Source organism: Triturus cristatus, chromosome 7 (assembly GCF_964204655.1).
Source record: "Triturus cristatus chromosome 7, aTriCri1.1, whole genome shotgun sequence".
In the NCBI taxonomy this organism is placed as follows: Eukaryota; Metazoa; Chordata; class Amphibia; order Caudata; family Salamandridae; genus Triturus; species Triturus cristatus.
In genome coordinates, this window is record NC_140590.1 from 1,860,100,121 (window position 1) to 1,860,117,923 (window position 17,803).

Below are 17,803 nucleotides of genomic sequence, written 5' to 3' on the forward strand. Positions count from 1 at the left end.
CCTGGATTGTGCCTCATATTGCCTTAAATTCAATGTTGGAGGGCGAACCAGATAGGTTTATAGCGCTCCCTGGCAAAAAGGAGGACATGTGACGTACTGCTGCTGTTAAACTTATTATTTTCCACTGCCTCTTCCCCTGCCATCATGAAAGATCTGTGTTGGTTGTTGAACCGGTGGAGTGTGTTGTTGTTGCTGCCACTATACCATACCCTTGGAGTATTCTCAGAATTTTCTGTATTGCTGATAGAACTAGTGAATGGGGGAAAGACACCCAAAGGAGTGGGCTGTAGCTCTGTCTTTCAATTTCTCAAAGGCTGAATCAGCATTCTCTCAGGAGCCGGAATCCATCGACTGACAAGTCCATTAAAGACGCCGAGACTAAATCTAAATCTGTAGTGTCCAGATCAGAGAAAAAAACATACTTAGTAACATCATGATGATTATCTACCCCCAGAGCAAATGCACCTGCTTCCCTAATGATAACTGAGACCCTGAGTAGAAGGCTGTCACCTCTGCCTCTCACACCTTCCGCACCTTGCCTCACTGTTACTCCAAACTTGCAATAAGCTCGCTGTCCCTTCACTAACGACAGCTACTGCCTTACAAAGCAGACTGTCTCCTCTGCCATTTGTTAAGAACAGGGCTCCCATCTTGGCCTTCCCCTCCATTGAGCCTTTCCTCCGAGGCTAAAAGCCACATTGGCACCACAAGCATGCACTGGGCCCCAATGCAAGCGGAAGAGGATAGTAAAACCACGATGATGGAGGTTTAGTCGGCTCCTCATACCATGGGGCCTGGTGCCACTGAACCTGTAGCACAAATTATACTTTCTCCCCCTATGAGTTTAAAAAAAAACCCAGCAAGGGTGACCTGGGCTCTAATGCTAGCAAGAACAATGGGCCCTCACTCTGATTTTTTGGGGTTAGGCAGACATAATGGGGGTAGAGTGGTCACTTACACCCTTGGCTCCAGTACCTGTTGCACTAATGATGGTGAAGGCCCTTTAAAAAAATCATTAGTGCAGCAGGTGCAGTTGCATTGGGGCCCAGGAGTGTGAGGGGTCACAACACCCCAATTACGAGGGGGTCGGATTTGTGGGTCAGTTACTGGTTTAGTTTGCTGTACTTGCTGTTTTATGAATCTCACATTTAGCGTAGAAAAAGAGCTACTGAAAAAGTACCACTGACATGATCTTATAAGCTCCACCCCCTGCACTCAGCCAAGTTTCTCCCGCTCCCCCCTTCCTAGAGGGCATTTCTCTGATGAAGTTGTCTCTTCATTTGTAAAGAAAAAAATGAGCCCACACATAGGGCGCCCTCTTCTGGGCCACATCTTTTACACTAGCCATCTCGTTCCTTTCCGGCCTCTCATCTGCCATTCCTCTGAAGTCCCAGGGCTCCAGAGGATTAGGACTCTGCACCTGAATGTAACTCTGCTCGCCTCTGCCCTGCCACCCTTCTGGACTCGCTTTTAACAAAACCGGCTGTCCCTGAACGGTTAATGCTGACCTTGAGGTGCCTTTGCCTGAAAGCGAAGGTCGTGGTGGGGTATAAAAAGGTCAAGAAGAAAAAGGCTTCTCATCAGCCGGTAAATGATGGAGTGCATTAAAGCTTGATGGTTACAACGATTTATTCTTTCAAGGGCTAATATAAGGGCGTCATTAGCAGAGTTCCAAAGTAAATGAGACACTTACTAAAATGTAATCTCTATGTACTATCTGATTACTTATTGCTAAAATACATATTTTGAAAGCACTTGTTTTATCTCAAACACTTCTTCAGCCTGTGGCGTTACAGCTAGAGCTGCCGACTTTGGGACTGGGGAACAAGGTTTGACTTCCGGCCTTAGCTCAACATCCTGGGATTCTTGGCAAAACAATTAATCTTCCTGTGCCTAAAAAAATCAAATGATTGTGACATTATGCAATATAACTGGTGCTCATGTAAACGCTCCAATACCTTCGCTATATAAAACTGCAACGAAAAAAGAAATGATGGCATTGTATCTTATACTGTGTGCAATACTATTTTCAAATAAACACCTTGAGAAAACTGAAACCCTTTTTGCCCGCAAATGACTTCAAACAGGCTGTGCAAGCCTTAGTAATCCCAAGAGTAGAATATAGGTGTGTGGTCCTTTGCGGTCAACGACGGCCCCGCTAAGAGCCACAATCAACACAGGGGCTAGACTAATCACAGCTCCAAAAGAAACTGTCATATCTCCCCAGACCTTAGAGCTCTCAATTGGCTACCATTCGAGGTGAGAATTCATCTAAAAATCGCTTGTATGATGCACAAGGCCCTACACCACAATACCCCAAGTTAGCTAACACAAAAACTGTCACTCATGTGGTAACAGATCCACCAGGAGCTCCAAGAATCTTCTTTTGAAACTGCAAAGATTCGCCAAGAAAAAAACATATAACCGATCCTTCTCAGGAATGGCCCCTAGGATCTGGAATGCCCTACCCCCAGAAACGAGACAGAAATCCTCTACTGCCTTTTTCAAAAAAGAAATGAAATCGATTCTCATGTCTAAGTTTACGTGAAATATTTTATATCCTGATTTTTAGTGACTACCTTGTATTGGATCTCTCGCAACAAGATTTGAACTATAGTCTCAGGGATACTATGTTTCTAAAAAGTATGTATATAACCTTGTTATGTATATATTTTCTATTGTTAGCTACTTCTATGTACTAGACTTAATCATATATTTTCTACGATATTTGTATTTGCTCCTTACATCATCATGCTTGTAAAGCGCTCTGATACCCGCAAGGTTCTTGTTCGCGCTATATAAAACTCTCAAAATAAATAAATTTCAAATAATGGCTTACATATTCACACTGCTTTCTGTCACCTGGACACACACACACACACACCTGGACACACACACACACACCTGGACACACACACAGACACCTGGACACACACACACACAGACACCTGGACACACACAGACACCTGGACACACACAGACACCTACACACACACACACACACACACACCTACACACACACACACACCTACACACACACACACACACACCTACACACACACACACACACACACACACACACACACACACACACACACACACACACACACACACACACACACACACACACACACACACACACACACACACACACACACACACACACACACACACACACACACACACACACACACACACACACACACACACACACACACACACACACACACACACCCCCCTACCTCTGCCGGGAGTGCATTAACTTAATGAGATTGCTAATTCCTCACTAATTATTCATTTATGGTCTTTTTATTTAGTGCAAACTTGACCTGAAAGTATTTGAGCACTTTACAAAAGCACCAAACAAGGTCACATTAATTTTTTTGGCATGAAGAAATGTAGTTAATTGCAAAGAATTATAAGATGTTTAGCTTGCATCTATTTTTAATTTAACTGTGCGAGTTACTGTGCATGCAGATAAGTACAGACAAGAATATTTTGTTCTTTTTAGCCACCTCTTTGACCCTGCCACCACACTCAATGACCTTGCTTCCATGACACTCCAGTCACAGTACACAAACTTTTTTTAAGCACTTCAAGGTCTGTAATGGAAGAGAGCCTGAAACCTGCCAAATAAAGAAGGTCGCACTTACAGGTGATCTTTCTTTCCACTTCTTAGCTGAGGCATTTGTCCCTTTTACAGAATTGAACCACGGACCCCCAGGAGGCACGCCCCACATTTTGAAGACCTCTTCTCTAGATGAACACACTCAGGAATTGTTGGAAAACCACTCCCACACTAGAAGGGGTGGTGGTGGTCTTCCGGACACACTGTGGTAGCTTGGCTCGAGTGGTCAGGAATCAGGCTCCGTGCTAAGCATACAACATACCCAAACAATAACCATGCGTGCATCCGTTCCAAAAACGACTCTACACCGTAAAAATTATGAAAATAACTTTCTTTATCTGCTTTTTCTCTTAGTTGCTGATTGGAGAAAATAAATAACAATCACAATATACAAACTTTTTAGTAAGTGCAGGACAAATAAATACTGGCTTAATGATTCAATAAATAGGGGTGATCATAAATACTGAAGGCATAATTAAAAGTGCAATACAGACAGGCAATTAAATATTCTGAGGCAATAAATACTGTAACCAATAAATATTGTGCATCAATAAATACTGTGGACCAATAAATACAGTGGAACAATAAATAGGTTAAATACAATAAATACAGTGCCCCTAATAAATACTTAAAAGCTGACAGTGACACTCATGGATTCAGATCACTTTTGAATTCCTGAGGGCTGATTTGGCCCAGGCACAGCTTGTGGGGATGTGGAAGGCTTGGGGGTGTCTACTCCCTGGCTTGGTCAAGGCTGAGGCCTAAACTGAGGTAGATAAAGGGGGAAAATACCAGAGACCTGGCTCTCTCTCTCCACACAACTTCTCTAGATTAGTCCCAGTTCACCCCTGGCACAGTCAGGTTGGTTCCAGCACCTCCCTAGCCCCTTAGAGCAGTCTCTCAGGTCTCCACAGGGCCTTAGGCGCCCTCTACTCCACTTACTGCCCTTTTTCTGATGCTCCGACGCCGCTGGAGTCGTATCGATGCCGTGAGGCGGTTCCGGTTCGATGTCGGCGGCCTCGGCACAATGTCAGTTCTTTGACGACGCCGGCAGGCGGATCCGGTCTCGATGTCAGCGGCCTCGGTTCGATCTCGACCTCCGATTCGATGGCGTCGGGCAGTCTTACTCGATGTCGACTTCGGGCGGCTCCGGTCCGATGGCGACCTCGGCTTCGATGACGTCGGCCGGCCTTGCCTCGATGTCGACTTCCGGCGGCTCCGGAGTGCGATCCTCACTCCCGACCTCCGGTGCTCCTCACAGGTTTCGGCGACTCCGGAGTGCGATCCTCACTCCCGACCTCCGTTACCCTTCACCTCGGTCTCCGACGACTCCGGAGGGCGGACTTCACTCCTCCGATGACGCCGCTCACTCGACCTCGGGTGACTTCCTCCTCGACCTCTGGTGTTCCTCACGACCTTTGACGGCGCCCTCTCTCGACCTCTGGCGGCTCCGGGTACGACGTCTGCTTTTCCAGTCAGCGCCGCTTCTCCACCTCGGGCTCCAGGTCTTAGGCTACTCGACGTCGAACTTCAGGGAAACCAGCTTCCAGGTCAGGATCTTGCTGTTCTCTTGTTGCTAAGGCCTGTTCCTGCTGTCCAGGTCCTCAGGATGGTTTTTCTGACTTCTTCCCACACAGGGCTTTAGGCTGGGCTCCGTCAGTAGGGACTAGTATCAAGGGTGGGTTTATGGACCCCACTCCAGGCACAAGTTTCCACCCCTGCAGCTTCACTCCTTCCTCCTTCAAGTTTCTGCTGCTCACTCTTCACCAGTCAGGTGCCAACTGCCAGCTCCAACTGCCAACTCTCTCTCTTAACTCCCCAACATTCTAAACCGCCTCCAACTGTCATAGGGTTCGGGAATGTTCTGGAAGGTGCTAGTAGGTTCCAGTGGATGCTGGTGATGTCACAGGTGGCCACCATTTTGTGCTTCAGGCCCTCAGACAGAAGTTTCAGGGGTAGCTAAAATGGCTCCCTGAATCTGCAGCAACACGAAAAAGTCTGGTGGTTCCCAAAAAGGAAAAATTCAAACAGGGTTTGAGGCAAAAGTGGGACAAAAGAAATAATGATGAGGAGGGACCACCCAAAGGGCTGACAGGTCTAACACGCGTCCCCCCCAGCTGAAAGTGGGGAGAGCTACCCAACCCCTTGGGAGTTCTCATCACTAAGGCGGAAATACCTTGAGAGACCGTCTGCATTGGCGTGGTCCACTCCAGGCCGATGTTCCACCTGAAAGTCCATCCCCTGTAGGGAAATAGACCACCTCAACAACTTGGGATTCTCCCCCTTCATTTGCATCAGCCAACGAAGGGGTCTGTGGTCGGTCTGAACCAGGAAGTGCGAGCCAAACAGGTATGGCCGCAACTTCTTCAGAGCCCATACCACTGCAAAGGCTTCACGCTCTATTGCACTCCACTTCTGTTCCCTGGGAAGTAGTCTCCGGGATAGGAAGACCACGGGTGGATCCAGACCCTCTTCGTTGAGTTGCGATAACACTGCCCCAATGCCATGTTCTGATGCATCTGTCTGGACAATGAACTCCTTGGAAAAGTCTGGGGCCCTTAAGACCGGGGCCTCGCACATGGCTTTCTTCAATCTCTCAAAGGCTTGCTGACAAGCCTCCGTCCAGACTACCCGTTGAGGTTGTTTCTTGGACGTGAGCTCCGTGAGGGGGGTTACGATGGTACCGTACCCCTTCACGAAGCGACGGTAGTATCCCGTGAGGCCCAAAAATGCTCGGACCTCAGTCTGTGTCTTGGGGGGTTCCCAGGCCATGATGGCCTCTATCTTCGCCTGGAGGGGTTGCACCACTCCCCTACCCACCAAGTGTCCAAGGTACACTACCGACCCCTGCCCGATCTGGCACTTGCTGGCCTTGATCGTCAATCCAGCTTGTCTCAGGGCCTGGAGAACAGCTTGCAGGTGACGCAAGTGATCCTCCCAGCTGTTACTGAAGACAGCTATGTCATCCAGGTAAGCAGCAGAGAAACTCTCCATTCCGGTGAGGATCTGGTTTACCAGGCGCTGAAACGTGGCAGGTGCGTTCTTGAGCCCAAAGGGCATCACACAGAACTGGTAGTGGCCATTGGGCGTGGAGAAGGCTGACCTTTCCCTTGCTCCATCAGTCAAAGAGATCTGCCAGTACCCTGAAGTAAGGTCAAAGGTACTTAGATATTGGGCAGCTCCCAGCCGGTCAATCAATTCATCCGCCCTAGGGATCGGATGAGCATCAGTTTTGGTCACTGAATTCAGTCCCCGGTAGTCCACACAGAACCTCAGTTCTGGTTGGGCACCCGGTGGTGCAGCTTTTGGTACTAACACCACCGGACTGGACCAGGGGCTGCTAGAAGGTTCGATCACTCCTAGCTCCAGCATCTTAGTGACTTCACTATGAATGCTGGCCTTCACCTTGTCTGACATCCAGTAGATCTTGGACTTCACAGGTGGGCTGTCTCCTGTGTCCACGTCATGGACGCACAGGTGAGTCCTACCCGGGACAAGGGAGAACAACGAAGAGTACTGCCCCAGGACCTGGCGACAGTCCTCCTGCTGTTCAGGAGTTAGAGATGGGGAGAGAATCACTCCCTCCACCGACCCATCCTTTTCTTGAGACGCAAACAGATCAGGGAGAGGCTCGCTTTCCACGTCCTCTCCTCCGTCAGTCACCATCATCAAGATGACTTCGGGCCGCTCGTGGTGGGGTTTGAGGCGGTTGGCATGCAGCACCCGCAGGGGCTGACGAGGGGTCTTCAGGTCCACCAAGTAGGTAGCCTTACCCTTCTTCTCCAACACCTCAAAGGGTCCTGACCAGCGATCCTGGAGGGCGCTAAGCTCTCCTGGTTCGATCACCCACACCTTCTGGCCAGGCTCCAACTCCACCGGGTGAGCGTTGTGGTCATACCACGCCTTCATCACTGCTTGGCTGGCTTCCAAGTTGTCAGAAGCTTGCTTCCACAACTTAGCCATTTGGCTCCGGAAGGCCAGCATGTAGCTCACCACATCCTGGGGAAGCTTTCTGGGAGTTCTTTCCCATCCGTCTCTCACCAGGTTGAGAGGTCCACGTACAGGGTGCCCATACAGAAGCTCGAAGGGGCTGAAGCCCACTCCCTTCTGTGGCACTTCCCTGTAGGAAAAAAGTAAACAGGGTAGGAGGACGTCCCATTTCCTCCGCAGGCTTTCAGGCAGACTTCTGATCATGCCCTTCAAGGTTTTATTAAACCTCTCCACCAGACCATTTGTCTGGGGGTGGTAAGGAGTGGTGAACCGGTATGTCACTCCACACTCCTTCCACATCGCCCGCATATACGCTGACATGAAGTTGGTCCCCCTGTCGGACACAACTTCCTTGGGAAAACCCACTCGGGTAAAGATTCCCATCAGGGCCCTTGCCACAACAGGTGCTGTTATGGTCCTCAGAGGTATTGCCTCTGGGTACCGTGTGGCATGATCCACCAGAACCAGGATAAACCTGTGACCAGCTGTAGTCGGCGGATCTAATGGACCCACAATGTCGATGCCCACCCTTTCAAAGGGGGTGCTAACGACAGGAAGTGGTTCCAGGGGAGCTTTCAGCTTCACCCCTGTTTTCCCACTGGCTTGGCAAGACACACATGTCCGGCAGTAGGTATCGGACGACACTTTCATCTGAGGCCAATAAAAGTGTGGGACAAGACGGGCGAAGGTCTTGTCTTGCCCCAGGTGTCCTGCCAATGGTATCTCGTGAGCCAACTCCAGAAGGAAGGCTCGATAACGTTGAGGAACTACCAAGGCTCGTGACGATCCGTGTAGGGGTGCCTTGGGTTCACTGTAGAGGAGGCCATCCTCCCAGTAAACACTGTAGTTCCCTTCAACGTTCCCTGCTGCCTGGGCTTCGGCCTGTCGCCTCAGCCCCTCAAGGGTAGGGCACTCCCTCTGGCCCTGGCAGAATTCCTCCCTGGACGGGCCTCCCTCCACGTGCCACTCGGCCGGGATGGGTAGGTCCTCCAGGTTGGTAACGTCCCCCACCGCAGACTCCTGGTCCACCACCTCCGGTGGCCTATCCGTCCTACGGGGTGGGGACGCCGAGGCAGGCTCCTCCTGTCCTCGGTTCTTCCCTTGACTGGCAGCTGGCTGGGCCTTTGTTCCAGGCTCCAGCCGAAATGAACTCCCTCTTCGGGTAGTCGTGGACCTTGTGCTAACACAGGCCCAGTCAGGTGTACCCAGCATCTCGGTGTGAGTCCGGTATTCCACCTCCTTCCAAGCGTTGTGCTCCATGTCATTCCCCAGCAGACAATCGACTGGCACGGCAGGGCTTACGGCAACTCGAAGTGAACCTGCAACCCCCCCCCATTCAAAGGGAACCTCGGCCACTGGATAGTGGCCTGTTCTGCCGTCAGCCATCGCGGCTGGGTGGAGTACATCGGGAATTACCTGCTCTGGAGACACCAGTTGGCTACGCACCATAGTCATACTGGCTCCTGTGTCTCTCAGAGCCTCCCCTCTTTGGCCGTTGATGGTGACCCATTGCCCATACTTTGCGGTATTTGCGGGCACCTGGATCTTAGGAACCATCTCCCGTTCTCCCAGGGACACTAAAGTGACACCCGCCCACTCCCTTCCCTTAGTTAAGGGCATCTCCTCCCCGAGCACTACACTAGCTACTCCGGGGGTCTTTCCTCCAGTGGGAGGGGGTGGTCGTTTCAAGCACTTCGGATCTCCTTTATAGTGTCCAACGCCACCGCACTCATAGCAATGGACAACCCTTGGCTGCTGACTCTGGCCAGGATTAGGGTTTCTGGGCGGGTTAGCCTTAGGGGTGAATCCTGTTCCCTTCCCTTGGAAGTTATTTTGGGGGCCTTTGGAGAACTCCTTTTTCTTTTCCCCTCCCTCTTTCTTCTGGGGGGCGCCCTGTCCGGCCTTTTGAGTATCCCCTCCAGTCCCCCTTGTGGACACCCGGGTACTAGCCCAAATGTCCGCCTCCTCAGCAAGCTTCCGGGGACTGGTCAGCTTGCTATCCACCAGGTGTTGCCGCAGTTCAGGGAAACATTTCTCGAGCAGGTGTTCCTTCAGTACCAGGTCAAACAACCCCTCGTAGTTCCTCACTTCACTGCCCTGAATCCAACCTTCCATTGCCTTCTTCGCATAGTCCAGGAAGTCCACCCAATTCTGCGTGCCCAGTTTGTGACTACCCCTGAACTTCTGTCTGTACTTTTCAGGTGTCAGTCCAAACTTTCTGATGAGCGCCAGTTTCATGGTGGGGTAGTGGGTCTGCTCATCCTCCTCGAGGGCCAATAAAGCATCCCTACCAGCTGGAGGCATGTACTTGTACAATCCCCCTCCCCAGTACTTCTCTGGAACCCCATGGGCCCTCAACGAGACCTCATAGGCCGCTAGCCACTTGGCGATATCGTCGCCCACTCCATAGCTAGCTACTATGTCCTTTGGCAGGTATGGTTTAGGTTCCCTGGTGATCTCTTGGGTTTGGCTGCCACCATTAGGAACAGGTTGTGCCCCGATTCTCAAGATCTGAAGATCTATTTCTTTCAGTCGTAATTCATGGGCCATCCTCTGCTCCTCCTTCTCCTTTTCCAGCCTTGCTAAGTCCCATGTGAGCTGTCTTTTCTCCCTCCGGTCTGTTAGCTCCACTTCCGACAAGCCACCGCTAGAGGCACTGCTGCCCTTCCTAGAAATGGTTCTGGGCCCTGCTGACAGGTTCCCCACCTCAGGTTGGTACATCTCAGCCCCCTCGGGGTCAGGCTCTCCATCCCTGTCTTCCTCCTCAGCCTTGCTTTCTCGGCGTGCCTCCCCCCAAGCCCTTAAGCTGGTTTGGAGTGCACCCTTCTTTGCTCCTGGGGGACAGTACACCCCCTCCCGCTGGCAAAACTCCCTGAGTTGGGCCACAGTGTACGTTTCTAGATTCTCTTGTACAAACTCCATCTTGCCCACTCAGGTTAGAGGACAGGTTTTTGTGCAGTAACTATGCAGGGGGGTACCTTTAATAATACCTCCTCCCACCACCAGAGTAAATTTGGAAAAAACAAAAACCCACAATTAGGAAGGCCGCTCTTGAGAAAACTCCCGGTGTAGGCCTATGGACTACCCACAGTTATTGTTGAGTATGCGTAGGCACAGCTCTATCCCACCACTGAACACCAATTTATGTTGGAAAACCACTCCCACACTAGAAGGGGTGGTGGTGGTCTTCCGGACACACTGTGGTAGCTTGGCTCGAGTGGTCAGGAATCAGGCTCCGTGCTAAGCATACAACATACCCAAACAATAACCATGCGTGCATCCGTTCCAAAAACGACTCTACACCGTAAAAATTATGAAAATAACTTTCTTTATCTGCTTTTTCTCTTAGTTGCTGATTGGAGAAAATAAATAACAATCACAATATACAAACTTTTTAGTAAGTGCAGGACAAATAAATACTGGCTTAATGATTCAATAAATAGGGGTGATCATAAATACTGAAGGCATAATTAAAAGTGCAATACAGACAGGCAATTAAATATTCTGAGGCAATAAATACTGTAACCAATAAATATTGTGCATCAATAAATACTGTGGACCAATAAATACAGTGGAACAATAAATAGGTTAAATACAATAAATACAGTGCCCCTAATAAATACTTAAAAGCTGACAGTGACACTCATGGATTCAGATCACTTTTGAATTCCTGAGGGCTGATTTGGCCCAGGCACAGCTTGTGGGGATGTGGAAGGCTTGGGGGTGTCTACTCCCTGGCTTGGTCAAGGCTGAGGCCTAAACTGAGGTAGATAAAGGGGGAAAATACCAGAGACCTGGCTCTCTCTCTCCACACAACTTCTCTAGATTAGTCCCAGTTCACCCCTGGCACAGTCAGGTTGGTTCCAGCACCTCCCTAGCCCCTTAGAGCAGTCTCTCAGGTCTCCACAGGGCCTTAGGCGCCCTCTACTCCACTTACTGCCCTTTTTCTGATGCTCCGACGCCGCTGGAGTCGTATCGATGCCGTGAGGCGGTTCCGGTTCGATGTCGGCGGCCTCGGCACAATGTCAGTTCTTTGACGACGCCGGCAGGCGGATCCGGTCTCGATGTCAGCGGCCTCGGTTCGATCTCGACCTCCGATTCGATGGCGTCGGGCAGTCTTACTCGATGTCGACTTCGGGCGGCTCCGGTCCGATGGCGACCTCGGCTTCGATGACGTCGGCCGGCCTTGCCTCGATGTCGACTTCCGGCGGCTCCGGAGTGCGATCCTCACTCCCGACCTCCGGTGCTCCTCACAGGTTTCGGCGACTCCGGAGTGCGATCCTCACTCCCGACCTCCGTTACCCTTCACCTCGGTCTCCGACGACTCCGGAGGGCGGACTTCACTCCTCCGATGACGCCGCTCACTCGACCTCGGGTGACTTCCTCCTCGACCTCTGGTATTCCTCACGACCTTTGACGGCGCCCTCTCTCGACCTCTGGCGGCTCCGGGTACGACGTCTGCTTTTCTAGTCAGCGCCGCTTCTCCACCTCGGGCTCCAGGTCTTAGGCTACTCGACGTCGGACTTCAGGGAAACCAGCTTCCAGGTCAGGATCTTGCTGTTCTCTTGTTTCTAAGGCCTGTTCCTGCTGTCCAGGTCCTCAGGATGGTTTTTCTGACTTCTTCCCACACAGGGCTTTAGGCTGGGCTCCGTCAGTAGGGACTAGTATCAAGGGTGGGTTTATGGACCCCACTCCAGGCACAAGTTTCCACCCCTGCTGCTTCACTCCTTCCTCCTTCAAGTTTCTGCTGCTCACTCTTCACCAGTCAGGTGCCAACTGCCAGCTCCAACTGCCAACTCTCTCTCTTAACTCCCCAACATTCTAAACCGCCTCCAACTGTCATAGGGTTCGGGAATGTTCTGGAAGGTGCTAGTAGGTTCCAGTGGATGCTGGTGATGTCACAGGTGGCCACCATTTTGTGCTTCAGGCCCTCAGACAGAAGTTTCAGGGGTAGCTAAAATGGCTCCCTGAATCTGCAGCAACACGAAAAAGTCTGGTGGTTCCCAAAAAGGAAAAATTCAAACAGGGTTTGAGGCAAAAGTGGGACAAAAGAAATAATGATGAGGAGGGACCACCCAAAGGGCTGACAGGTCTAACAGGAATGTATACCCCTATAAGCATTCATAAACTTGTATTAAAAGTTAAAAACTTTTCCTAGTACACACAACAAGAATAGTGGTAACTATAAAAACAATCAGGAACGCAGCCAATATGTTTACAAGCAAATAGAAAAGAAGGAAGTATTCCAATATGTTAAAATCCAGCACATATTTTAGAATGTGATAAGTTAGTTTCCCAACCCCTCCTTCATCTGTCAAAACTAAACTAAGTACTAGAAGGAATCCTATAGAGCCATATTAGAGAACCTGCCTAAAAGCGACACCCATATACCTTGGCAAAACAAAAAGATTCCAGTTCAAGACGGCAGAAAGAGTTACAGTCCACGTCCTTTAATAAGCTGCACTTAGCTGAAATGTGCAGAAGCAGTATCCTCTAAAAGGGAAGTTGTTGATATCACGGTCAAGTCTTTGCCCCAGCAGAACCTCCTCCTGCCTTGTCCAAAGCCCTCACTGTGCACAATAAATGTTCAGAGCTTTTATAACCTTATGTGCAGAAAGTGTTTAAAAGACAAGTTAAACAACAACTAGTGCTTCTGTCTCTTACATACTTCTATTCACCTTTACGTGCAGATTGTTGAAAGTAACCGGAAAGCCAATGTACCAGTGTGGGTTAAAAAATCACCTAGAATAACTTACTCATGCGTTCACTACTATCACAATATCTCATGAGCAAGCATTTCACTTGTGAATGATTAAAGCTGTACATTGTGAATGAATTAATATAAAAGCATATAACTAGAACGACCCCTATATATGAAGTATATAAAAATGATCACAGCACGGCTTGAAATCCATCATCTTTGGGGATGACATCCTTGAACAGCGTCCTAGTTTAATTTTTTTTTTAACTTTGCTAAGAAATTTCAACCAGCAGGAGCGGAGCTTTAGATCCTCGTCTATAGGCGATGAAAACCAAAAACATTCCATTAACGCACAGGAATGATTCCTTAATGCAACTCTATGTCAACATGGCCAGAGGTGTGATGGAGTTGTGATGGAATCTGGAGGCATCATTTACCTTCGGGCAGGAGCTACCGCAGAAGGTTCCAGATCTAGTCAGGTGCTTGGGGAGATTCACAAAGTGAGGAAAGACTAAGTGAGGAAATCGCAGTTAGAAGTACGAGTCAGCAGGAAATTACTTTCAAACTTTAGTTTACACATACAATGTTTCTAAATGTGAAGACTGCATGCTTGCTATGACTTTGGTTTCCATTCCACATCCTGTCTATTGTGAGGTAAATAAGAAGTCTTTTCAGATTTTTAAATCTTTTCGCTGTATGGCTAATGTTCTTTCACATGAGTTATTGTCTCCTGACCTGTGTTAAAGGTTTTGTATAAATACAAGGCAAACTTGATTCTTGGAGATGCTGTTCTGTATTATGACGAAAACAAGAACAAGGGGCTCCCTGCTCACTAGGAACCAGGGTATGTCATGTGTAACAGAAACAACAGTCCCAGCAGAAAGTTAGGCTGATCTATAATAATAATCAAATGCACAATCACAAAAACGGGTTTAGGTGATGTCAGAAAGAAAGAGGGCCTTGCAGACTTTATGTTCACATTAATTTTTTTTAATCAGATTTGCAAAATTCAAATTGATATATATACAGACCAAGCAAAAAACAATAGGGCTTTTGTGTCCACAAGTGAAATGGAACCATCATTTCTGACATCACCTTAACCCGTTTTTGTGATTGCGATTGTGCATTTGATTATTATTATAGCTTACGTTCTGTAGTATGAGAAATATAAAACTAATTCAACCTTCCGTTTTCCATCCTATATTTTGTAGCTTATTGAATGTCAAGTCTTTGTTTTCTTTTCCATATGTTGTCTCTGATGTGAAGTAAGACCTCCTTTCTGGGTAAACCCTTTCCCACATTCCATACACTTGTAACGTTTATCTACAGAATGTATTCCCTCATGTTTTAGAAGATCTCCCAGATGGCTAAATCTTTTTTCACATACAGCACAACTGTAAGGTTTTTCACCAGTGTGCGTCCTCTGATGCACAGTAAGTATGAATTTTTGGCTAAAGCGTTTGTCACATTCGGTGCACTGATAAGGTTTCTCCCCTGTATGTGTTCTTTCGTGACTGGTAAGATGGTGCTTACGCCTGAAAGATTTCCCACATTCGGTGCATTGATAAGGCTTTTCTCCATTATGATAACGCTTGTGGACATTAAGATTTGATACAGTACCAAAGCTTCTCCCACATTCACAACACTGATAAGGCTTCTCACCAGTATGTGTTCGTTCATGTCGGATTAGAGAAACTTTATCACGGAATCTTTTCCCACATTCAGTGCACTGACATGGTTTGTCATCTGTATGTGTTTTTTCATGTTGTGTAAGTTGGCCTTTGCTAAAGTAGCTTTTCCCGCATTTTGTACAGTGGTGTAGTTTTTCTCTTGCTGCATGTATTTCTTTGTGCTTAAGTAGATTCCCATGTTGACTGTAACTTTTTCCACATTCACTGCACCGATACGGTTTTTCACCTGTATGTATTTTCTCATGAACTTTCAGTCTATCACTAGAACTAAAACATTTGCTACATTCTGAGCACTGATAAGGTTTCTCCCCTGTGTGTGTTCTTTCATGGACAGTAAGCACTCCTTTCTGAGTAAAGGTTTTCTTACATTCAGAGCACTGATAAGGTTTCTCACCTGTATGAACTCTTAAATGGGCAGTAAGAAACCTCTTTAGCCTAAATCCTTTTCCACATTCAGAACAAACATGTTTCTTCTCACCCATGTGTGTTTTTCTATGGACAGTGTTGTTTGTCCTATATTTATTGTCCAGAAATGTTTTGTCACCTGCGTGTTTTCTTAAATGTTTCTTCAGGTCACTTCTATAACGAAAGCTTTTATTACACTCAGTGCAATTACAGGGCTTCTCACCAGTATGGATTCTCTCATGTTCAGTAAGAGAACTCTTTAAATAGAATGTTTTCTCACATTCAGTGCACTGATATGGCTTTTCTCCTGTGTGGATTCGGATGTGAACTTTAAGTGCTCCTGTCTGGCGGAACCTCTTTCCACACTCAATGCACTGATGAGGTTTTTCCCCTGTATGTGTTTTCTCATGTTCCGTCAGACCGCCTTTAGCACTGAAACTAATGTTGCATTCAGAGCACTGGTAGGGTTTCTCACCTGTGTGTGTTCTCTCATGGACTGTAAGCTGTCCTTTCTGGCAGAAGCTTTTCCCACATTCAGAGCACTGGTATGGCTTGGAACCTGTATGTGTTCTCTCATGGTATAAAAGGTGGGCTTTTGTACTGAACTTTTTCCCACATTCAGAACACTTGAAGGGCTTGTAACCAGTATGTATTCTCTCATGGTAGCGAAGGTGGATTTTGTAATTGAACTTTTTCCCACATTCAGAGCACTTGAATGGCTTGTTACCTGTATGTATTTTCTCATGGACAATAAGTAGATGTTTATACCTGAACCCTTTGTCACATTCAGAGCACTGATACACTTTCTCACTCAGAGACATTCTCTTGTGGATAGTCAGCTGTCACCTATGGATGGTACGCTCTGGCAACAGCGCTCTGGCATGCTAGGAAACTTAAAATTCTCTATTGTCTGTGGATAATAGTCCCGGAATGCTGAGGCTCCGTCAGATGTGGATAATAAGCACTGGCACACTTGGACAGTAAGTTCCATTGATTGTGTACAATAATGTCAGTTGGCTGTGGATAGTGTGTTCTGCCAACTGTGGAAAGTAAGCTCTGGGTTCCGTAGTAGATTCAGTTGACTGTGGCTAGCAAGGTCTTCTACATTACGTGCACTCACATAATTTCTCAATCATATGCTTCTCTCGCATTTAGAACTACCTTCTGGTTGAGATATTTTGCACATTAGCACTCACACACTAGTTTTTCAGTAGGAATTCAATCTGGTAATGGGAGGAAAAATATGTAGCTCTAAAGAGTCCGGCATTCAGCAGATTTGTCTCGTCTCTGAGGTGGTTCCTGATGTGACAACACATTTGATGGATGACTCAAACCATTTTCACATTCTGCAATTTCACCTCTCAGTTCCCGATTAGTTTTCAACCGTGTCACTTCTAACGTGATTTCTGGTGCATCTTCACATGCTTTTTATTGCATTTTTAGCAGCCTCATTCTTCAGGTGAATTAACAGATGCGTCACTGTGTCAGTTTCTGCTGAAGCTTTAACACCTGTTGGATTAAAAAAGATGCTCCGTTAGTTTCTGCATGTACAATAAAACACAAATAGCATTAATGAGTTCATCTTTTCACTATAAGGACACTGTGTGCTCATGCTGAGAATTACAGTACGAATCACTTCCCTCATAAGGGCAGTAGGGGTGAAGGTCTGTGAAGGATAGATAAGAACTTGAAGCAATTAACAGTTACTGCCGGCACAGCTGCTCTGCCTGGTTCACTCAAGAGACCAGCAATATACAAGGCTCTGTTAATGAAATAGTTATTTATGGTCTGGGATTGGACAAACCCAGCACAGTTGAAAAGTAAGAAGAGGCAGCCACATCAAAATGAATTCTACTTGAACGGTATTGAAAAAGCCAATAAAAAGACAAGGACATGATGGTGTGAGACCTGTAGAGAAGAGTGGTGTGTGGAGGTGGCGGTCCTGCGGGTGGCAACTCTCTCACAGAGTGAAACAGCGTCTCTGTCACAGCGGTGAGTGTAGGCAGCTACCGAACTATAGGTGGAGGAGAGGCAGCCCTCTTTTAATCTGTTACCTCCCAGCATATAAGCGTAGTTACTTTGCTGCAGCCTAGTAGCCAAGAAGTCAATGTCACCAGAAGAGGCATGGGGCAGAGCCGAATGGACTTAGAAGCGGCATAAAATGGAAAAGACCATATGAAAGAGGCGGGGAGCTCAGGGATCTCCCAAAAGTTGGACAGGGATTCCCACATAAACAAGATGCCGGAAGGAAAGGGACAAAACAAGGTCAACTATGTAAACCACACACAAAGCACAGCTGAAACTGCAATGGGAAGCAAAACAAATCCAGGTTGGATAAATACCTGGGCAGAACTGAATCCGGCACTTGTGACAAGGGACTTCCCAAGG

At 47.8% G+C, this 17,803-nt stretch overlaps 1 protein-coding gene across 1 annotated transcript in view; it reads right to left on the reverse strand.

Moving 5' to 3' along the window:
- The window catches only part of LOC146813494 (uncharacterized), a 131,364-nt gene extending 115,029 nt beyond the window's left edge, over nt 1–16,335 (reverse strand). Inside the window, exons 1-3 of the mRNA XM_085620290.1 lie at nt 15,627–16,335; nt 15,195–15,476; nt 14,715–15,098 (exon numbers count right to left, since the gene is read on the reverse strand). Of these exons, the coding sequence (XP_085476416.1) occupies nt 14,715–15,098; nt 15,195–15,476; nt 15,627–16,236 (1,276 nt within the window). The 5' untranslated portion in view covers nt 16,237–16,335. The remainder of the gene's footprint in view (nt 1–14,714; nt 15,099–15,194; nt 15,477–15,626) is intronic.
- Nucleotides 16,336–17,803: the final 1,468 nt, after the last annotated feature.